Genomic DNA, 19,801 nt, shown 5'->3' on the forward strand with positions numbered 1-19,801 from the left:
AATTACTTTATTGTCAAAGACACAACAGTGAATTTCGCAATGAAATGTTGTGGAAAAAATACAGACACATTATAAGTGTGACTATAAATACATATATACAAATGCTAAATGTGTAGGTAAATAATAAAGTAAATGCATTAAAAAAAAAAAGCCAGAATAAATATACGAGATACCATAAAAACAAATAAAATTTGGAGAATTTGTACTAAAAATCAGCATTTTTCTGTCTGAATATATATTTAAACAGCTCTGGAAAAAATTAAGAGACAATTTATCAGTTTCTCTGATTTTACTGTTTATTGGTGTATGTTTGAGAACATTGTTCTTTTATGAACTACTGACAACATGTCTCTGAAATTACAAGCAAACATTTTGTATTTATTTGAAGAAAATGAGAAATGGTCAAAATAAGAAAAGATGCAAAGAAAACAAGTTTATATTCATTTAGAAACAACAATACTAATGTTTTAACTCAGAAATCAAAATTTAGTGGGATAACCTGGAGGTTTTCAGTGGGCTCTTCATTAGAGCTGTAGATATATAAAGACAGATTGTGCTGTTTTAGTAAAACATAATATAAATAATTGATTCAACATGGCAGGAAATAAACCTTTGGATTTTAGATTTGCAGTAAAAAAGTTTACTATTATTTTGCATCGATTACCACTAAATACATTTGTTTCCACAAATTATTTCATATTTCTATGCAAATATCATTCATATAATTATAAAACAAGGTTTGGCTTTAACTTTATGCAGAAAGGATGCAAAGAGTTCACCAGTACAGGAACCAGGAGAGAATTTAAAGGTTCAAAAATGAGAACCACAGCAAACAAAGCTGCGTCTGTAAAGAAAAGGAAGCTCTAAACTGAGGCTCATTTGCTGCAAAAGTAACCAGATTGTGAATATTAGTGCGGCGTGTGTGTAATGTATGCTGATACATCGCGTGTCAAGGCCCTTCAGGACAAGATCCACAACTCTGCCTCCAGACTTCCAGACTGTCAGGACATCTGCTACTGCTGACAGTCATATGTCCTGCCGTGTGTGTGTGTGTGTGTGTGTGTGTGTGTGTGTGTGTGTGTGTGTGCGTGTGTGAGAGAGAGAGAGAGAGTGAGACACACACAGGGAGGAGGATGGGTGGATCTTTGGCAGTGGGTCATTGCAGAAAACATGGGAACAGCCGCGCTTTTTAAACATTCATGCTTCATATCATTGGTTTGGTTTTCTTTCTTTCTTTCTTTCTTTCTTTCTTTCTTTCTTTCTTTCTTTCTTTCTTTCTTTCTTTCTTTCTTTCTTTCTTTCTTTCTTTCTTTCTTTTTATGTGTTTTTAATCATTAAACATCAAAGTGTGTCTCATCATATCCTCAAAACTAAACAAGATTGAAAGCAGGATGATCAAAACTTCTTACATAAAGCTTATTAGTGGAGAAAAAAACATCCAGAAATTAAATTTACATAAATAAATAAAATCTGCTGAATGTTGGTCATCAACACATCCAGTATAAAATATAGTAAAATGTGCAAAATGTGTAAAAAAAGCAACTAAACAGAGTCTCTTCATGTTGAAATATCTCTTCTAACTCAGACGTTACGGCGCCATAACAGATTCTCCAACCAGGAGCCGTTTACTGGTCTCAGTCGTAACTGCACGTGTCTTTCGGTACCACTAGAGGGCGCAGCTCGCACACATTTGTGCAAACCGTCAGAGACTCGCAGCAGTAAAACTGAACTGTTTCAGTTCTTCCTCTGTGGTCATGAGCAGGAAGCTGGAGAGGAATTAAAAACAAATTATTTACATCAGATTTGGTTTAGAGAAACGTTCATTTAATCTCTTTAAAATATTACTTAACGTTGTTAGAAAGACGTTAATTTATCAATGCACAATATTTTTCCTTTCATAATATCACACAAACAGACTCAATGATGTGAATATTTGATTTTATTATTTCATCTCAACAGAAAATCTAATTCAGGCAGGATTTACTATTTTCACAATTGACATCTAATCTTTAAATAATAAAATAATTTTATCACTAAGTAAAATAGGTAAAAATGGTAATTTTTATGTTTTATTTATTTATTGCAGTGTTTTAAAAAGAATCACAAACATGTCCCTGCACTGATTTTCAATTAAGTGAGACAGAGAACAGGCACAAGAGGCGAGGAACAGCAAATAGATGTGAGGTGAGACATTTCATTTAAAGTAGGAGATTGGAAAATCTACAAAACACAACAGGATCTGGATGCACTGACAAAAACAACAAGATAATTATTTAAAGGAGCTGTAACCACATCATTTATGAAATAAATACCACTTGGAATATTAAAATATCATTTAAGAAATGTACTTTTGAGTTTATTTAGTTCAGTTTAGTTAGTTCAGTTTCAAAAGTGTTTAAAAACCCATCTTTATGTTGAGAAAATAAGAATACAAGGTAGTAATGAGACATTCATTTCTCAAGCTGAAGACAAAATGAACTATATTTAATTAGATTAATTCACTATTTCTGAATCAACAACTTCTTTACATAATAATAACTGCTCTATTTCATTATACTATACTTAAAAAGATCATTTCTTTCTCAAACATTTTTAGCGACAGATTAAATGTCATTACAAAAAAACTAATAGCATTTAAACACAATAAACATGTTAAATGTTATTATATCTCCCCACTCAGACAAATGCAGCATATTATTAAATTAGGTTTAACTTGTGACTCTTCTAACACAACTTTTGCTGAATTTACCAAGCTGTCCTGTGGCTTCCAGGCCAGCAGGGGGCGGCTCTACGAAGCTGTGAATCTTGCTGGTTTTCTTAAGCTGCTCTGTAAGCTTTGACCTACATGACTTGTTTGTTTTATTTTTCCCATAATAACAATACAGTGTGCTATTTTTTAAATAAATAACATTTATACAGTGTGTGTCATTTGAGTACAAAAATTTACTTCAATACATTTTCTTTTTCAAAACATTTCAGAAATGTCAACAAACTGGAGAATAAACACAATTAACAGGGAAGAATATGGAAATTGGGCACTTCACATATCCAAATAACGGAAAATATTAACAAAAATAATCAGAAAGTTCAATAAAGAGGTAGGAGGAATTTTAAGCAGACTTTACAGGTGCTGCCCCCTGCTGGCCTGGCGGTCACAAAGTGCTGGAATCCACCCAAACAGGTTTGCAAATACAAAATACATTTGCACGGTTTGCAAATGCAGTTGCACCTGTACAGAAAACTTTCAAAGATATAATTTTCTGATTAAAAGGTGGTCATTTTATCTACTTGTGTCAAAACTTTTTATGCAAAAATCCTATTTTAATTCAGCAGCTTAAACACACATACTTAAATACAACTTTGAAATGAAATATCTGTTTTGATGTGATGATTAAAATGATTCATTTAATCTTTTTTGTGTCTGTATGTCACATTAGCTGCATTTCCACTGACTATATAACTGCGCAATTTGACATTTCGAAAATACATTTTGAATAAAAAAAACTCGTTTTGCAATAAAACGTTTTGGCGCAAGGATGTTTTTTGTTGGCTGTAACAAAATTGGATTATTTTGCAAAACTGCGATGACATTGGTCATGTGATCCACAACCGGATGTTACTACTGGCACAAACCATGAAGAATGAATGAATGAAAGGAAGTAGTTGGAGGATAATGGTGGATTATGGTTTTTAGAAACTTATTCAGGTGTAAATTTAATTTAATTTCTTATTTAATGGAAACACAGCAACTACAAAATTGTGTTTTTTTCAACATTAGCAAAGGTTTTTTGTATGCTTATACTGAAAATGCATCTTATGTGTCAGTAATTATAGCTCTACAAACACAAATTCTGCTTTTGGATAAACATCTCCATTTGTAAAATGTTTTCTTAGGACGCCAGTTACATAAATATGTGTGATTTGTATCTCCAAGCTGCACATTTTAATTGTGTTTTCAATATTTTGGGTATTTTTTGATGCTTTCATTGAAGAGACAGTGGAGAAAATGGTAAAACTATCAATTCAGACTATAGTTTAAACATTAATATTTGGACTTTTATCGTGGCAACGATAAATCAAAACTCTTCTGATGTAAAGACCATTACCACGATAAATGATAAACAATACGATAAACACCAGAAGCCATTTTGATGAGATGATACGGGGAGAATTATTTAATGAATTATTCAGTCATTTCAATCAACCTATACTCTCTTCAGAAAATCTCCAACTCATTCCAATTCTTTAAGTCACAATTTTACAGAAATACAGCAAACAGATTTCTCTTTCTCCGTGAGCTGGCGGTGCATCGCAGACATGCGCCGCTAAATAAAACATGCATCCTCTGCAGTTCTTCGCTGCTCAAACACAAACGCACCCCGCTGCTGTCAGAACGCCCTGTAGCCGAGTCTCACAGAGCTCAAGTCCTTCCAGGGGTTCCCCATTCACAAAGCCCGCCCGGCTGCCTGACATTATTACGGAGGGCGGAGGGAGGAAGAGGAGAAGGGCGGGAGGGAGGAGAGAGAACGAGAGTTGAGACGTCCCTTCCTCACTTGGCTGCATTCGGTTTACCGACGCCGGAGAAGCGACCATGCTGTGGAAACTAGTTGAGAATGTCAAGTATGAAGATATTTACGAGGTAACGTTTCCATCCAGCTGTTTGTGACGTTGGGAGCTTAAAACTAACAAAAAGAAAATTGTGCATCTAAAGTGTTTTTCTGACAGGTTTTAGGCCTGCGTGGGATTTTTTTTTAATGCTGTAAAATGAGGACGTGAAAAATGTTCAGTTGTTGGAATATTTAAAGTATTTGCTTTTTGTTTTATATCGGATGTAGTTCGCAATATTTTTAGCGTTTGTATTTTCTTTTCTCAATCTTTTACTGCTAATCACTGGTTAGTAACATCAAAAACGATTTCAGGCGGAAATGAAAGACTTCGGGGTGATTAAAAGTGGTGCTGAGAAGCCAAAAATGTAGAAATACAAATAATATGTTTAAATTAAGGTTTGGAATTTTGCTGGAAAGTAGATCTAATTTGAAGCAGCGCAGGGTGTAAGTTTGTAAAAACATGCAAATATTTTTGACTTTCATCCAAAACCAAAGAAATCGCTTTTTTATTTTTTTAAAAAATGTGACAAAAAGAAGCAGAAACGGAGATATAAGGAGGAGAATTACGCAGCGCGCGCGCTGGGGGGAGAAATGCTTGAACCGGCTCGCGCTGAATGGACTGGAGCACAATGCGCGCGAGGCCCCACTGCAGCCTCGAGCCCGGTGGGAAGCCCTTGTCTCGTGCAGCACATGGCTTTTCTCCCACGGTGCGTGGGGAGGGGAGGACGGAATGTTGTTAAACAAGTCATCCAAAAAGGGCAAAGAGCGGCAGCGAAGCCCCGCGACATCAACTTTAATCGCTTCTTTAAACTCGTGACATCACTCACGCGCCACGCCGGGTGTAAGGTTTGCAAGAAAGAAAACAAAAGAAAGAAAGAAAGAAAGAAAGAAAGAAAGAAAGAAAGAAAGAAAGAAAGAAAGAAAGAAAGAAAGAAAGAAAGAAAGAAAGAAAGAAAGAAANAGAAAGAAAGAAAGAAAGAAAGAAAGAAAGAAAGAAAGAAAGAAAGAAAGAAAGAAAGAAAGAAAGAAAGAAAGAAAGAAAGAAAGAAAGAAAGAAATGCATCTGGAAGTCAGATTTAGATTTATAAATTGGTTGTTTGACATTCGGGGTGAAATTCGGGTGAGAAATCCTAAACAGAGTGAATTATGTCTGACTTTCGTTGTCCGAAATGTTTACGCAGAAATTATTGGCGCACTAATGTCTCCTGGTGCGAGAAGACGTGCTTAACTGCGTCAGATTTGTCCCCGAAGTGCCAATAGTCCGAGGGGAAATCCCCACTTTCTCCTCCGAGAGCGACTCCTCTCTTCTGTCTCCTCTCGGCTCTCCACGGGATTTCAACGTCACTCACGGCTGCGCGGACGGCTTCACGCTCCATGTGTCGCCAGTCCCCTGCCACGGCGCGCATTAATATTCCTGTAAGTCTCAGTCATGAATAACAATTACACCGAGCACCGGGGGTAGAGGCGGGAGCGCGGCGCTCACAGTCACTCAGAGCGGCGGCAGCTCCGGGCGCAGGACGGTTCTGCGTGGCCTGCCTGCAGACACTCAGGCTTCGGTTTTCACCTGGAATGAGTTTGTTTGTCTTCCTCCGACCGAACACGTCCTGGTTTGTGTTATTCCACTGAGCGCGCGTCGGCTGCCAGCACACGTTACAGATGTTAGTTCATCCCTACTCCACTGGGGTGAGTTTTCCTCCACACTGGAAGGTTTGTAAACCAGGTGTTAACAGCTCCGCTTCAGGCTTTTTCGTGTGTTTTTGTCCGGGAGCGTCCTGTTTTAAGATGATTTCAGTGCTTTGAAACGTGTGTCCTCTAACAAAGTGTAACTTTGTAATGCTTGTTTTATGCACGCTGTTAAAGGACCGGCATGACGGTGTCTCAAGCCACAGTTCGCGCCTGTCCCAGCTGGGCTCGGTGTCGCACGCCGGACCTTACTCCAGCGCGCCGCCGCTGTCTCATGCGCCTTCCTCGGACTTCCAGCCGCCATACTTCCCTCCGCCATACCAGCCGCTCGCTCACTACCAGAGCCAGGACCCGTACTCCCACGTCAGCGACCCGTACTCCCTGAACTCGCTCCATCAGAGCCAGCAGGGCGCATGGGGCGCGCGTCAGCGGCAGGACGCCGCCGGGGACCGGATGGAGAGCTCGGCTTTGCTGGCGCAGCCTCGGGCCTCCCTGCCGCAGCTTTCCGGGCTGGACCCACGGCGGGATTACGGCGGCGTGCGGCGGCCTGACGTGCTGCTGCACTCCGCACATCCGGGACTGGAGCCCGGCATGGGAGACGGACTGCTGCACGGTCTGCACGGCATGGAGGACGTTCAGGTGAGAGGAAGAAAACTGAATGTTCAGATTTACAGAACCTGGACTGCACATCCCGCCGCGTTGACGAGAAAATAAACATATTTTTTTCGTTTTTCAGCTTTTTAAACATTTCATTCTTTATTTTGAAAGCTGCTATTTTCATTTTTTTTCATCAAATAACCCTTATAGATGCGGTTAACAACATTTTTAAACGACCAAATACAAACCGAGATGAGGCGGTTGTTCCTGGTGTTGTCGTCCTCTTTAGCCCCGCTTATTTCGCGCATCTTTGCGGGTTAAGGTGGCTGAAGTGAGCGCAGCTCCCTCAGGGCTGGAGGCTCTCAGCTGACCCGCAAAAGGCCCGCAGCTAAAATAAACCACCTCCAGGCTGCTTGTTTCCAAAACAGAAAGATTCGGATACGTGCGTAAAACTGGCTTCTTGCGTTAGAGCGCACAACACAAATCTAACTGATGTGATTATTTTTCTAAATTTACCAAATTGTTATTAGTAAAATATATCAAGAACTTAAAAAGTGGGCTATTAGTGATGTTGGACATCAAAAATAACAAATTCCTGCTTTTTTTCTACAGAATATTTATTCTGTAATCACTTTGCAGAATAAATATTATTTCATTAATTTAGGGTTTTATTTCAGGTTATTTTCCTTTTATTTTGTCTCATTTTTAAGGTCTTGTGAGAAACTGGCTTCATGCTCAGCTGTGCAGGATTTCGTTTCCCCTCAGGGCGAAGCCATCATGAGCTGTTTTTTCATTTCACCACCAAGTTCCCTCCACGCTTTCATGTTTTCTTAAACGTTAACAAAATTATGGAACTTTATTTCCAAGCATTTATTCCTTAATTTATTTGTTTTATCTTGAAGATTTAAGACATTTTTTATAACAACAACTCACTGAAAACCCAGATTCCCCTAAATTAAAATGTTTGAATCCGGTTCGGTAATAATTTCTCGCAGATTCTCATAATAAAATGTGGTTTTATTATTTTTTTTTTAAAAGTTTTTACGACGTAAAGCACCTTAAACCTCCTCGTTGCTGAGACGTGAAACACAAATAAACTTGATTTATTCTATAAATCAGGTCTGAATATAATAATCTCTTCCATTCGGTGCGGCTGATGGATTGTTTTCTTTTCTTCCTCCAGTTGTACATGAACGAGCTAAGCAGAGTTTGACCGTTTAGTTATTAAATCGTGAGTAATTCAGGCTGTAATGGTTTGTATTTATCTCGGTTCTAACAGACCATCGAAGACGCCAACGGAACCAATATCCTGGATCAATCGGTAATTAAGAAAGGTACGCACTCTGTTTTCTATTTTTCATTCTATAACAGGAAATCATTGCTTCCATACTATTTATCTACATATCTGTGTAAACTGTAAAACGAATCCAATATTTATAAGTTGGCTATATAGTTTAATTTAAGCAATGCGTTGCTATTTTACACCATGTTTGATGTTTTAGATTATTGTTCTTCTTTCGGTTTTTCGTGTAAGACTCGGAGGTTTCTGCAGAATGCTTCGTGTTCCGATTAGTTTTAGCGTGGCTGCATTTTGGCTCCTGAGGGCCACGCTGCCCCCCCCCCCCAGTCCACGCTGAGCAGTTTGGAGCCGAGTTAACGACCCCCGGTATATTGACTGGCAGGCAGTGTGTTGCTGACAGGCTGCCGCGATGATGTGCGGTGATTTAGTTACGGGATGTTGAGTGACTGAGCTCCCCGCGGGGCATTTAAGCCGCTGATGTAATAAATGGCACCGCTCACGGAGATCTCGTGAGCTCGTTTAGAGCTAATCTGCGGTATTATCCCCCGTGGAGCCATCAGGAGGGGAAAGAAAGAAAGAAAGAAAGAAAGAAAGAAAGAAAGAAAGAAAGACAAGAAAAAGCCCCATTGCCCGGGCCGCTTTACGGATCCGGAGGACGGTTGTCCGCTTGGTTGGTTGGATGCTTGACGCCATTAACGGGGCGAAGGGGCTTCCGGTGGTTAACTGGCCGTGGAGAGGAAGCTGGGAGGTGGTTAATGCGATCTGAGAACGCGAGCCAATCAACAATCGATAATACTATAATGAGAATGTCGCGCGACATTAAATAACAGCAAATGCCCGGCACGTGGGCGCTTCATTAGGCCAAGACCGCCTCCTGAGCGCGCGCGGCTTCACTGGAAACGCTAAAAAACAACAACAACAAGCGTGTTAAACTGTCACATACGTGTTGTAACTCCGTGTCACCGTCCTCTTTCAGTCCCCATGCCCCCCAAGAACGTGGGCTCCCTGATGCTCGGCAAGGACGGCCTGATCGGCGGAGTCACCGTCAACATTAATGAGGTGTTCTGCTCGGTACCGGGCCGCCTGTCGCTGCTCAGCTCCACCTCCAAGTACAAAGTGACCGTAGGGGAGGTGCAGAGGAGGCTGTCTCCACCTGAGTGCCTCAACGCCTCTCTGCTAGGAGGCGTGCTGAGAAGGTACAAACTCCGCTATTCAATGTTAGTTTTTACTTTTTATTGAATTCTTATTTCTTTTTCTCTCCCTCCAGAGCAAAGTCTAAAAACGGTGGCAAATGCCTAAGAGAAAAGCTGGAGAAGATCGGATTGAATCTTCCAGCCGGGAGACGTAAAGCGGCCAACGTCACGTTACTAACATCTCTTGTAGAAGGTGACTGCGACACTGCCGTCCATTTCCCTTTAAGGAACTGCAACATGTTCACCTAAAAAACAACCAAACTCTGCAATAATCAGTGCAAAATACCAAGATGCTCCCGAAAATAAGGGCGTCCAGTTGCATGAAAAATACACAATATTAAAAAAATAATTAGTGTTATCTAATTAGCTCGTGTTCCTTCAACTTGGACAAGAGAAGTTGCGCATTTTTCACAGGTCAAAGTTGTTGACTTGAACTTTCACTTCAAACTGCAAAATCCTGCTCAATATATCGCTTGAAAACGTCCAAAAAATGTAACAACTGAGTTTTTAATCAGTTATTGAGTTCCTATGAATTACATTATTTTAAAAAATCCCGAAGTTTGACGTTAGTTTTTGCGCTATTTTAGATCCAGAGTGCGGGTTTGTGTTGTTGGTGCGTACGCTAACTGCTGTTCCCCGCAGGTGAGGCGGTGCACCTGGCCCGGGACTTCGGCTACATCTGCGAGACGGAGTTTCCCACGAAAGCTGTGAGCGAGTACCTGAACCGGCAACATGCGGACCCCAACGAGCTGCACACGCGGAAAAACATGCTGCTGGCCACAAAGTGAGTCCCACGGACTGCCTCTTTATCTTCCCTCCACCTCAACCTTTTAAAACACGTGTTTTAGTTTTAACATTTCTTTGAACAACGTTTAAATTTAAGGTTTTAAAATGCAGGAATTTCATTTTGTGAGCTCAGAAATGTCAATATTTCCTTCTGAGTCGCATTACGTTTACAGAAAGCAGCACATTACGCGGTGCATTTATTGGTTGAGGATCATATTACGTGTTAAAACGGTTCTGACTCTTATTATCTGCGTGGGCCCAAAACTCCAGCCTGTGAAAACTCAGATGTTTGGCGTCTCCTCTTCAGAAGCCTGATCTACCAATTAACATTTTGGTGACATTTGGAAAGCGGATCTCACTAATAAAACCTTTTGGGCTTAATGTGGATTAAACCTGCAATCATGAGGACAAATGCCACTTTAAAAATGTAATTTGGTTGGAGCATGTTGAAAATGAATAGAAGTGTGCATCAAAATCAGGCAAACTAAAGGTAAAATTAAACAGGTTTTGCCTTTTCGATTTTATTAAACTCAACCTTATTAAAGCAAAAATGTGTCTTTATCTGATTGGAATCCAGCTGCTACAATCAAACATTTTTAAACATACTGAACTTTAAACTCCTCATCATTGGATAAATGTGTGTGAACTTAATTTGTTTTGGCATTTTTAAGGAAATTTAACCTGTTTTTGGTGCATTTTTGTGGCAGAAATTATAAACTGCATACATAATAGATATTTTTCATATTTTCTTTTGATGGTGACATTTGGAAAGCAGATTTTACTAATAAAACCTTTTGGGCTCAACATGGATTAAACCTGTAATAATGTCAGTCTAAACATTTAATTTGGTTGAAGCATGTTAGAAATTAGTAGAAATCAGGCAAACTAAAGGTAAAATGAAAAATGTTTACTTTTTTTTATTAGACTTGACCTCATTAAAGTAAAACTGTACGTCTTTATCTGACAGGAATCCACTTACATCAGGCAGCTTTACATTATTTGTTTGGAGCAACGTGTCTGAACTTCATTTGTTGTGGCATTTTTAGGAAAACCTAACCGTTTGTTTGTTGTTTTTGGTGCATTTTTATTCAATAGTATTGTGGCAGAAATTATAAACTGCATATGCAACAGATATTTTTCATATTTTCTTTCAAGGTTTCCAAATTTAAAAACTTCAAATCACCAAACAAAGACCCTTTCTTGTATTTTTGGCTTGCATAAATAGCGCTGTCTGCAGGCTTGCACTGGATAAACCATCTGCCTGCGTGTGCATGTGTGTGTGTGTGTGTGTGTGTTTCTGCAGATCTGCCTGCACGGTGGTTGTTTGGTGGTGGATGTTTGATGCCCAGATTCAGACCTGTTCCAACAGTGTGTTGGTGATGCCTGTTAGAAATTCATTATTTAGCAGTGGAGTGTTTCAAGTCGTCAGAAAACAACAGCGAGAGCCCTGAGTGTTGCCCCGGGTTACGGCTTCTCCTCTCCTACTCCCCTAACCCCAGCTGGGCTCGGCCTGCACAGCCTGTCACTCATTTAGCTCTACCCTTAGGCCACCTCCAGCCTGACTCTGTGTCTGCATGTGTGTGTATGAGAGTCTGAGCATGAACCTGCAACGGTAAGAAGGAGATCTCCTGAATATGAAATGTGGGCCTCAACCAGGGAAAAGTAATAAGCAGAATGAGGYGAAAAGGTGATTTTATTTCGCTGCAACGTAAAAAGTGAGCCTCAGTCCATCACGCTAATACAAAACTGAATTCAGTTATTAGTTTTTATTTAAATAGCTTTAATCCACAATAAATACAAAGTCTGTTTTTTAGTCGTATCCAGTTTGGTGCAGTTCAGGTCAAATACGGTCCAGTAATGTGTTGAGTTTCAGAACCGAGTCCAGATCAATCCTCTCAAAATCACAACTAAATAAAGTCACGTTATATTAATTACATAATTCAGGTAATTAAGATATTTTCTAGTTAAATTCAGTCTGACAAAAGATTTGGTTCTTCACCTGCAGAAAATTTTAATGAAATGTGAAGAAATGTGGAAATTCCTAAATTAAAAAAATAAATAGCAAATAAATTTAGTAAATAGACTTAACATCAACACTGAATGATTATGAACAAGTTAAATATGAATATCAGAATTTTTAAACTATTCTTTTACCTAAAAACACAGTTTGACAGACAAATCGTCAGACTGCACTTATTTTTTATTACTTATTGTGGTATTTTTCTGGTTATTTCACTGTTGCTGTAAAATGTTAATGTTAGTTAGAAATAAAAATGAGGTGTAAAGACTTTCATCCTTTGTAGAAATGAAACGAGAATTTAAAAATGTCTAATTGAAAATGAATCGTTTATGTTGTAGAAGAAATCCAACAGCATCTTTCAATTAAATCTGGCCAAATAGCATCAAGGAAATATTTTTTATTTGTCAGTTTCCCCCCCATGTTGTTGAGAAACACTTTAATGCAACAAATTGTTTTAAATTCGTGAACGAAGCTCAGTTAGCGTTAGCTTCCTTTTCTTGAAAAGACAGAAAAAGATTTCAGTCCAAATGTGTCAAATAGCTGAAAAGTGAAACTTTGAAGGCAATCAGAAGATTTTGCTGATGCTGAAATGAAAAGTTGTCAGAGATCATTAAGTTTGGCAAACAAAGTCCGACTCTCAATAATGTTTAACCTAACTGAGAAAAGCACATAAAAGTCAAAATTTTAAAACATTTGTTCTGTAAATAATGACGATGACTGGATGTGCTGAGATATCCCTAAAGAATCGTGATTTAGGGGACAGTTATGAATGTTTGTGAAGCTGGATGACAATAAAATTCATCTTGTTTTCTGATCTGTGAAACTAAACTGAACAAGAAATATGATCTATATTCGCATTTGAAGAAAACTTAAACAACATTCATGGAGTTTGCAAAGTTCCTAACTTCAGGCAAACCTAAAAATCTTCATTAAGTTCATTTTTTAAAAACATAAATATTCTGATTCTAGAATATGTGACTTCTGTGACGCTGAATATCTTCACTAATTCCTCCAAACATTTTATYCACCAAGCGTCTCGGTGCCGTTTAGTTTWATCGTTTTGGTTGCATAACACCAGCGATCACTGCGTTTCCAAACTGAACTCCCAGTCAGCTGTGAAATGGTTTAAATGCAGCATTATTCAAATCTCCCACAAAAAAATGACAGTAATCACATTCAGATCAAATTATGGGGCTCCAACATTTGGGGGCCTGGAGGAAATCTGGGGCTCTGGAGGACGCTGCCCATTCTGCCTGAGTGGTAATTAAGGGCGCCTGCATTTTGCGTCAGTCGTGATTCTCATGGAAACRGTGAATAAACCTTTAACTCATCTCACRAAACTATTTAAACTACAKTTTCTCACTTTATAACTGAAAACTGCCACATATTTTACTGAAATKTCATGCGATAAACTAAAGGAAAACGGTGCATAATAGTAAAACCAGTAAAACTCTGAAAACTGGAGGGATTTCCATCATATCCCCTTTACTCTGGTACCTTAAAGTAAAATCCATAYTCCTAGAAGAGTTACATTTATTTATACTGTGATTAATAAACAGGAGAATATTTAATTTATCRRATTTAAATGTACATTTGACTTTATGTACAAGGATCAGAGTAAAGAGGCTGAACAGACATGAGAAGTRTAAAACATTTTCCTTTCTTTTAGCAATTATGCTTCATATTTCACAATAAATAAAATAMAATGAATGGTGCAACATAGGGAAACTCTAGAGGAATGTTTCTTAACCAAAAGACATTTACTAACACATCAATCTTTATCTGAAAAAAACAAACAAAAACAAAACATATTTTTCCTTCCACTCCACAATTTTTACTGGTCCATCACTTAAAATCCCAGTGAAACCATTTGAAGTTTGTGGCTGAATGCGACAAAAGCGGGAAAAGTTTAGAAAGGRTTTATCTGTTGTTTGTAACCTTTAGGAAAATAAACTAATTGAGAATAAAAATCTCTTTTGCAAGAGTGTTCTGAGCTATAAAACAGCAAAACAAGACACATAAAACTGACATAGCTTCCTATTTAAGGGGACCTATAATGCAAAATTCACATTTTGTGTGTTTTTGAACTTCATTGGGTCTCAGCTGCTTCTAAAAACAACCTAAGTGCTTAAAACAAAAACACYGAGTTATTTTTTTGGCAGTAACTTCATGTTTTTTGGTGTCTGGAAAATGAGCAGTTTCCAAAACTTCTGGAATGTAACATCACAAACCAGCAGGTACTGCCCCGTTACCTAGCAACCCGAGCAAAGTTCTGCCCGTTACCTAGCAACCTAAGCTTTAGCTCCAGCACTTTTAGTCAGCTAGCTTAACCTAAACCATTGTACTCACTGTACAATGGCTGCTGRAAAAAGACAAGAGTTTTGTTTTTGACTTACCATCCAGAAACCACTTGCTGCATTCTCATTGGTTGTGCAGGAGGCTCCACTTCTGCTTTTCAAAGATGTATGGATGTGTCATTGTGCGTCTGTTTGCAGCTGTTTTTACGTGGAAGTGTAAACCATAAGTTGGGGGGCRCGGCCAGCAGCTTATTTGGATTTAAAGTGACAAATCTCATTATGTAAGGCTGATTTTGTGCATAAAATGTAATGAACATGTTTTGTATAGACCGTAGATCTGATCTAACCTGTTCAAGGAAGTACAACAGGCACTAATGACAGCAAGTAGAGCCATATTTTGGAGAAACTGACCAGATTTCCCTGTGTCTTCCCCCGGCAGACAACTGTGTAAGGAGTTCACGGACCTGCTGGCCCAGGACAGGACTCCGCTGGGGAACTCCAGGCCGTCCCCCATCCTGGAACCCGGCATCCAGAGCTGCCTATCCCACTTCTCCTTCATCACACACGGCTTCGGCTCGCCCGCCATCTGCGCCGCGCTCACCGCCCTGCAGAACTACCTCACCGAGGCTCTCAAAGGACTCGACAAGATGTTCCTCAACAACCCGCCCAACAGCCGGCATGGGGACGCGGGCGGCAAGGCCGGCGACAAAGAGGAAAAACAGCGGAAATGAAGCCGGCGCAGAAAGGGGGAGTGATGGAGGAGAGGCGGGAGGGAGGCCGACACGCTGACTGAGGCGTTACACCGTTTCTCGTAGCTTCTACAGCGCCGCCACCGCCACCCTGCCACGCACACGGCGGAGGTGGAGGACAGGGGAGGCTTGGCGTGGAGGAAGACACCCGTGGGCCAGTGTCTGAACGCACGGAGGGATTTTTCATCTGTGTTACGTTCTTCTCATTCCCCCTGAGGACATGGTGGTTCCTGTGTTCCATCCATTCTGCTCCCCCCGCCTGCATCCTGTGAGACTGAGATGCTGCGAGCAAACGACATCGTGTCCGTGTGCCTGAGTGTGTGTGAGAGAGAGACTGTGAGAGAGTGTGTGTGCGCTTGTGTTTGTCTTCACACCGAAACAGAAGAAAAAAGAAAAAAAAAGCGTTGTGGGTTTGGAGATCCATTTTTTTGTTATTTTTTTGTGCTGCAGCATCTATCTGTGAAACAGGCTGGGTATTTAACGAGACTCCAACGAGGGACGGCGTTAATTTATGTGTGTAAATATTAATTTATAATTATTTAAGTTGATCAAATAGGTGCGCCAGCTGCTTTGGAGTCGACCTATTTATGTGTGATTTGACCTTTGTGAGCCAGTGGGCCGGACTCGTTCAGTGTTTTTCTGTTCTTATAGAGCTGTTGTCATGGTGATGATGATGATGATGATGATGGGTAGACATGCTTCTAATTGTCCAGTGATTTCATTTCTATCATATTGATAATAAACCATGTGTTTTATAATGTGAGGTGTGCAGCCTGAGCTTTTCCTCCGACTTGAGGCTGAATCCCGTTTCCGTCATCGTTTGGAAACTCAAATGTCCAAAATAACAAAAATATTTTTCATATTTTGCTCAAAATATCCCACCAAAAAATAGGACAGATGGACTATTAGCTCCCACCGTTTCCCAATTTGTAAACAAACGTGACCTAATATGGTCGTTTGTATCGAGTGGACATATATTTCACACTTAAGTAACCGAGAATAAAACTCTCTAGCTGCTGAAAAAGAAACTTTTTACWTCAACTTATTCWAAATCAAGTTAAGATTTGTGAAAACTTTACTTTATGCAGCATATTTCCACCAAAGAATCAGACTTTAGGTATTCTAGTTGTCAAACCTGCTTGAAGTGTTTTGATAATTAGATTTTATTCATGTCAAAACTTTATATATAATTTTTTAAGTCAATATGTTTTAAACTGTTGGCTTCCTAAAATAATTACCCAAGTCTTTGTTTGCCTAAAACACCATTAGTGATTTTTTTCATTTCTTGCCAAAACTGATTTTGGCAAAAAATAAATTAAAAAAATACTCCATTATAACACAAAAGTGATATTACAGTAATTTATTCCTGACATTATCTTTTAAATTATGTTTTCCTTTTTTTGGCTTTATGGTAAGRACTAAAGAAATCCCACAAAAAAACAAAATCGTTATGCATCAAAGCAAACAATGTAATTATTGTTGTGTTCAGTTGAGTTACTTAGTTTTTKCAGTATCCTAGTAAATGGGTTGATGATAAAAGCATGCCGCACTTTTCAGAGTTTTCAAAGTAAAAAAGTAAGATTTTGAAAAGTTTGCTGTGCGTTTGTATTCTGTCCGTTTACTTTGAGAACCCATAAAATCTAGATTTTATGACGTTATGACCTAAATCAAACCTTCACAGAATTTATACCGTGAACAATTTGGACTTTATTTAGGGGTGTCAAAATAAAGGGGCTGAATACAAACGGCACACCACAGTTCTTCTTGTTTTGTAAATATTTCTTGAAAAGCTCGTAACATCATTTCCCCTCTTCACAGTTATTCTCTGTTTTGTGTTAATTTCTCTCATTATATCCCATCTCCCCAACAATAAAACACGGTAGTGGCTGCATTATGCTGTGGCCATGCCTGCACTCACCTCAAATTAGATTTTAAACTGGTTTCTGTAGTTTTATACCTCCATATTCAGAATTTATTTTAAACTGGCTTAGCAGAATGGTTTTTCTTTGTTGTTTTGTTTCGAAGATAATATTAAATAAATTAAAAAAACGCAGGAGTTCATCAAACCACACAATCCACTTTCATAGATTTTATATTAAAATGTGTTAAACAATGTTTCCATTTCATTTCCAGGCTTCCCATCCCTCTCTGTAAATTTGTAAGACTGAGCAGAAAAGCATGAAATTGGATTCAGTTTAAGTGTTTGAGGTCGACTTGAGTTCATTTCATGTCCCTAAAAAACTCGTCATGCCAACAACCTKCAAGTGAAGCGTTTACATCCGTTCAGTCAGAAACAGCTGCAGACGGCAGGGAAATGTGCCAAATTACGTTCAAATTCACCAATAAATGAAATGTTTTAACAGGTCACAATCTGGAAAACAAAAACTTAAAAACTGACAACGAGGAACCGATTTCTCTGATGAATACAATATTGATTTTATTTTAAATGTTGTATCGCCAATAGTGAGAAATGATTTGAATCTAATTAGAGAGAAAACTTTTAAAAAGAATGGCTGCTTACGAAGAGGTTTTTYCTCTTCTTCTTCTTCTAGGGAGATAATTGGCATAATTTCCCGTCAGTGGGATTTTTTTTTTTTTTTTTTTTTTYTAGGGAGAGGCTTTCCTCTGAAGCGAGGGCCTTATTTTGCGGGAACAGCATGGTGCCTTGCGGGCCTCGACATCCGCAGCCGGTGCGCTAATGACGACCCAACGCTGGGCTCACATGGGGAGGAGGGGCGAGCGGCGCGGAGAGAGAGAGAGAGAGAACATGCGGAAAGAAAGCTAATGAGAAAGGCAGAGACACGGGGAGAAGGAAAATAGGCTGACCGCAGGATGAAAGTGTCCTGCGGGCGCAGCGTGACCCGTGGAGTGGAACGCGGCGTGACGCAGGTGCAGAGTTCAGCAGCCGCGTGTCCGCGAGCGATTCCCGCTCAACAAAAGGCAGGAAGCTGCAGAGTATCAGGGGCCACGAGTCCGACAGGTTGGCTGGGAGAAAATGAGCAGAGAAAACATCTGAGGAAGGGATTCGACATTTCATTTTAACCAACGCTGCACTTTTTACAGCCAGCCCTCATCTTTATGGCTGGGGTCAATTTGGTTATTGATAAAATAAAAATATCAATCAAAGCATGTGTCTATGAGTTGCACGATTCCTAAAACCAGCATAAAAGGAGTGAATACTGAAGGATTTGAAGAAACTTTAATTATATAAGCCTGAAAAATGACAAATAGGAGTTTGCTTTTTACTTTACTGCTTGCTTTAAACTCAAACAAATGCAAATAAAAGCGAATGGACGTGAGCATACCTAATCATATGCAAGAAAGTAGTTTTATATTACATAATAGAGCTTATTTTGGTCTTTTTTCAAATTATTTTGGGAAGCAAAGTTTTATTTTAACTTTAATTCCTGCGTTAGAGAGGAAAACTAAACTAAAACCGATTTCATCCAAGCAAAACCAAAGGATAAAACAAACTGATATGAAAACAATCTGGACTGTAACTGAATCTGAACACAGGACTTTAAAATGACATTAAAATTGTATTTCTCAGTGACCTCAAATTATGTTGTATTATTACAGAAAGAATGCAAAAAGTTACATTAACTTTAATGTTTCTTTGCATTGATAAATTATTGTATGATTTAGTTTAAAATGGTCAGAAAAGTTGAATAATATTCATATTTTTATAATTTTATTTCATTTCTTCAAATTGTCACAACGTGACAGTTTAATTAAAAAGTATACAATGTTGAAATTAGTTTTAGATTCTGAGATTAGATTAAAAGATAAATTTCATTACAAGCAATCCTCAAGCAGTCAACCGACGTTTTTTTTTTTAAAATAATTGAATTTTATAGTGAATCTCTTTGAAAACAGTCAAAGTGAGAATCAAAAAACTAAAATAATGAAAATAAATCCACACCAAACAGTCATTCAAATGTCCTGCAGTTAAAAATTAAACCTAAAATCTTTTAGCTAACAACCAAAGTTCACCATAAATAAAAGTAAAATCTGGACAGAAAACGGTTATTTCCAGGAGACAGAGGTGTTTTTTACGAGTTAATCTGTATTTTAAAGTTGTATTTTATATGTTTTACAGTTTTTCTGACTGTCCCATTCAGAGGTTGGTGCTGCTCCTCATCAGGCCAGCGAAGGCCTCTCAGTTTTCTAAAAGCACAACTTGGCTTACAGCAGTTTGATCCCACATAAATCATTTGTGTTTGATGAATTGGTGATAATGAGAGGCCAAATTTATTTTTATGAAAATGTCACAGGGTGTTACTTTAATGAGAGGAGCAGGGAAAGGTAATCCACTTATGAACTGAGCTCATGAGGGGCGACGAGGACGGAGAGCAGCGGCGGCGGCGGCGGTCTGTTCTCCACGCAGCTCCGTCTGCACCCGTCTGTGTTTCTGTCCGCCTTTTCGCCGGGAAGTGAGAGAGCAGGCCCCATCAGCAAAGCCCCTCGGCATTTTGTCACGCAATGGGCTGTAAAAATGCTTATCCAACCCACACACACACACACACACACACACACACACACACACACACACACACACACACACACACA

The 19,801-nt window shown here is 39.1% G+C and overlaps 1 protein-coding gene across 2 annotated transcripts; it reads left to right on the forward strand.

Moving 5' to 3' along the window:
• The first annotated feature begins 4,371 nt into the window (after positions 1–4,371).
• tfap2b (transcription factor AP-2 beta) lies at positions 4,372–15,995 on the forward strand. Of its 2 annotated transcripts, none has more exons than XM_008397316.2 (7): positions 4,372–4,639; positions 6,468–6,929; positions 8,167–8,221; positions 9,164–9,383; positions 9,455–9,573; positions 10,023–10,164; positions 14,923–15,995. In XM_008397316.2, the coding sequence occupies exons 1-7, from the start codon at positions 4,592–4,594 to the stop codon at positions 15,212–15,214; spliced, it is 1,338 nt and encodes a 445-aa protein (XP_008395538.1). In that variant the 5' UTR covers positions 4,372–4,591; the 3' UTR covers positions 15,215–15,995. The 2 variants fall into 2 exon arrangements, with proteins under 2 accessions (XP_008395538.1, XP_008395539.1); XM_008397317.2 differs by lacking the exon at positions 4,372–4,639 and adding an exon at positions 5,653–6,290.
• Positions 15,996–19,801: the final 3,806 nt, after the last annotated feature.

Source organism: Poecilia reticulata, linkage group LG21, assembly GCF_000633615.1.
Source record: "Poecilia reticulata strain Guanapo linkage group LG21, Guppy_female_1.0+MT, whole genome shotgun sequence".
Lineage (NCBI taxonomy): Eukaryota > Metazoa > Chordata > Actinopteri > Cyprinodontiformes > Poeciliidae > Poecilia > Poecilia reticulata.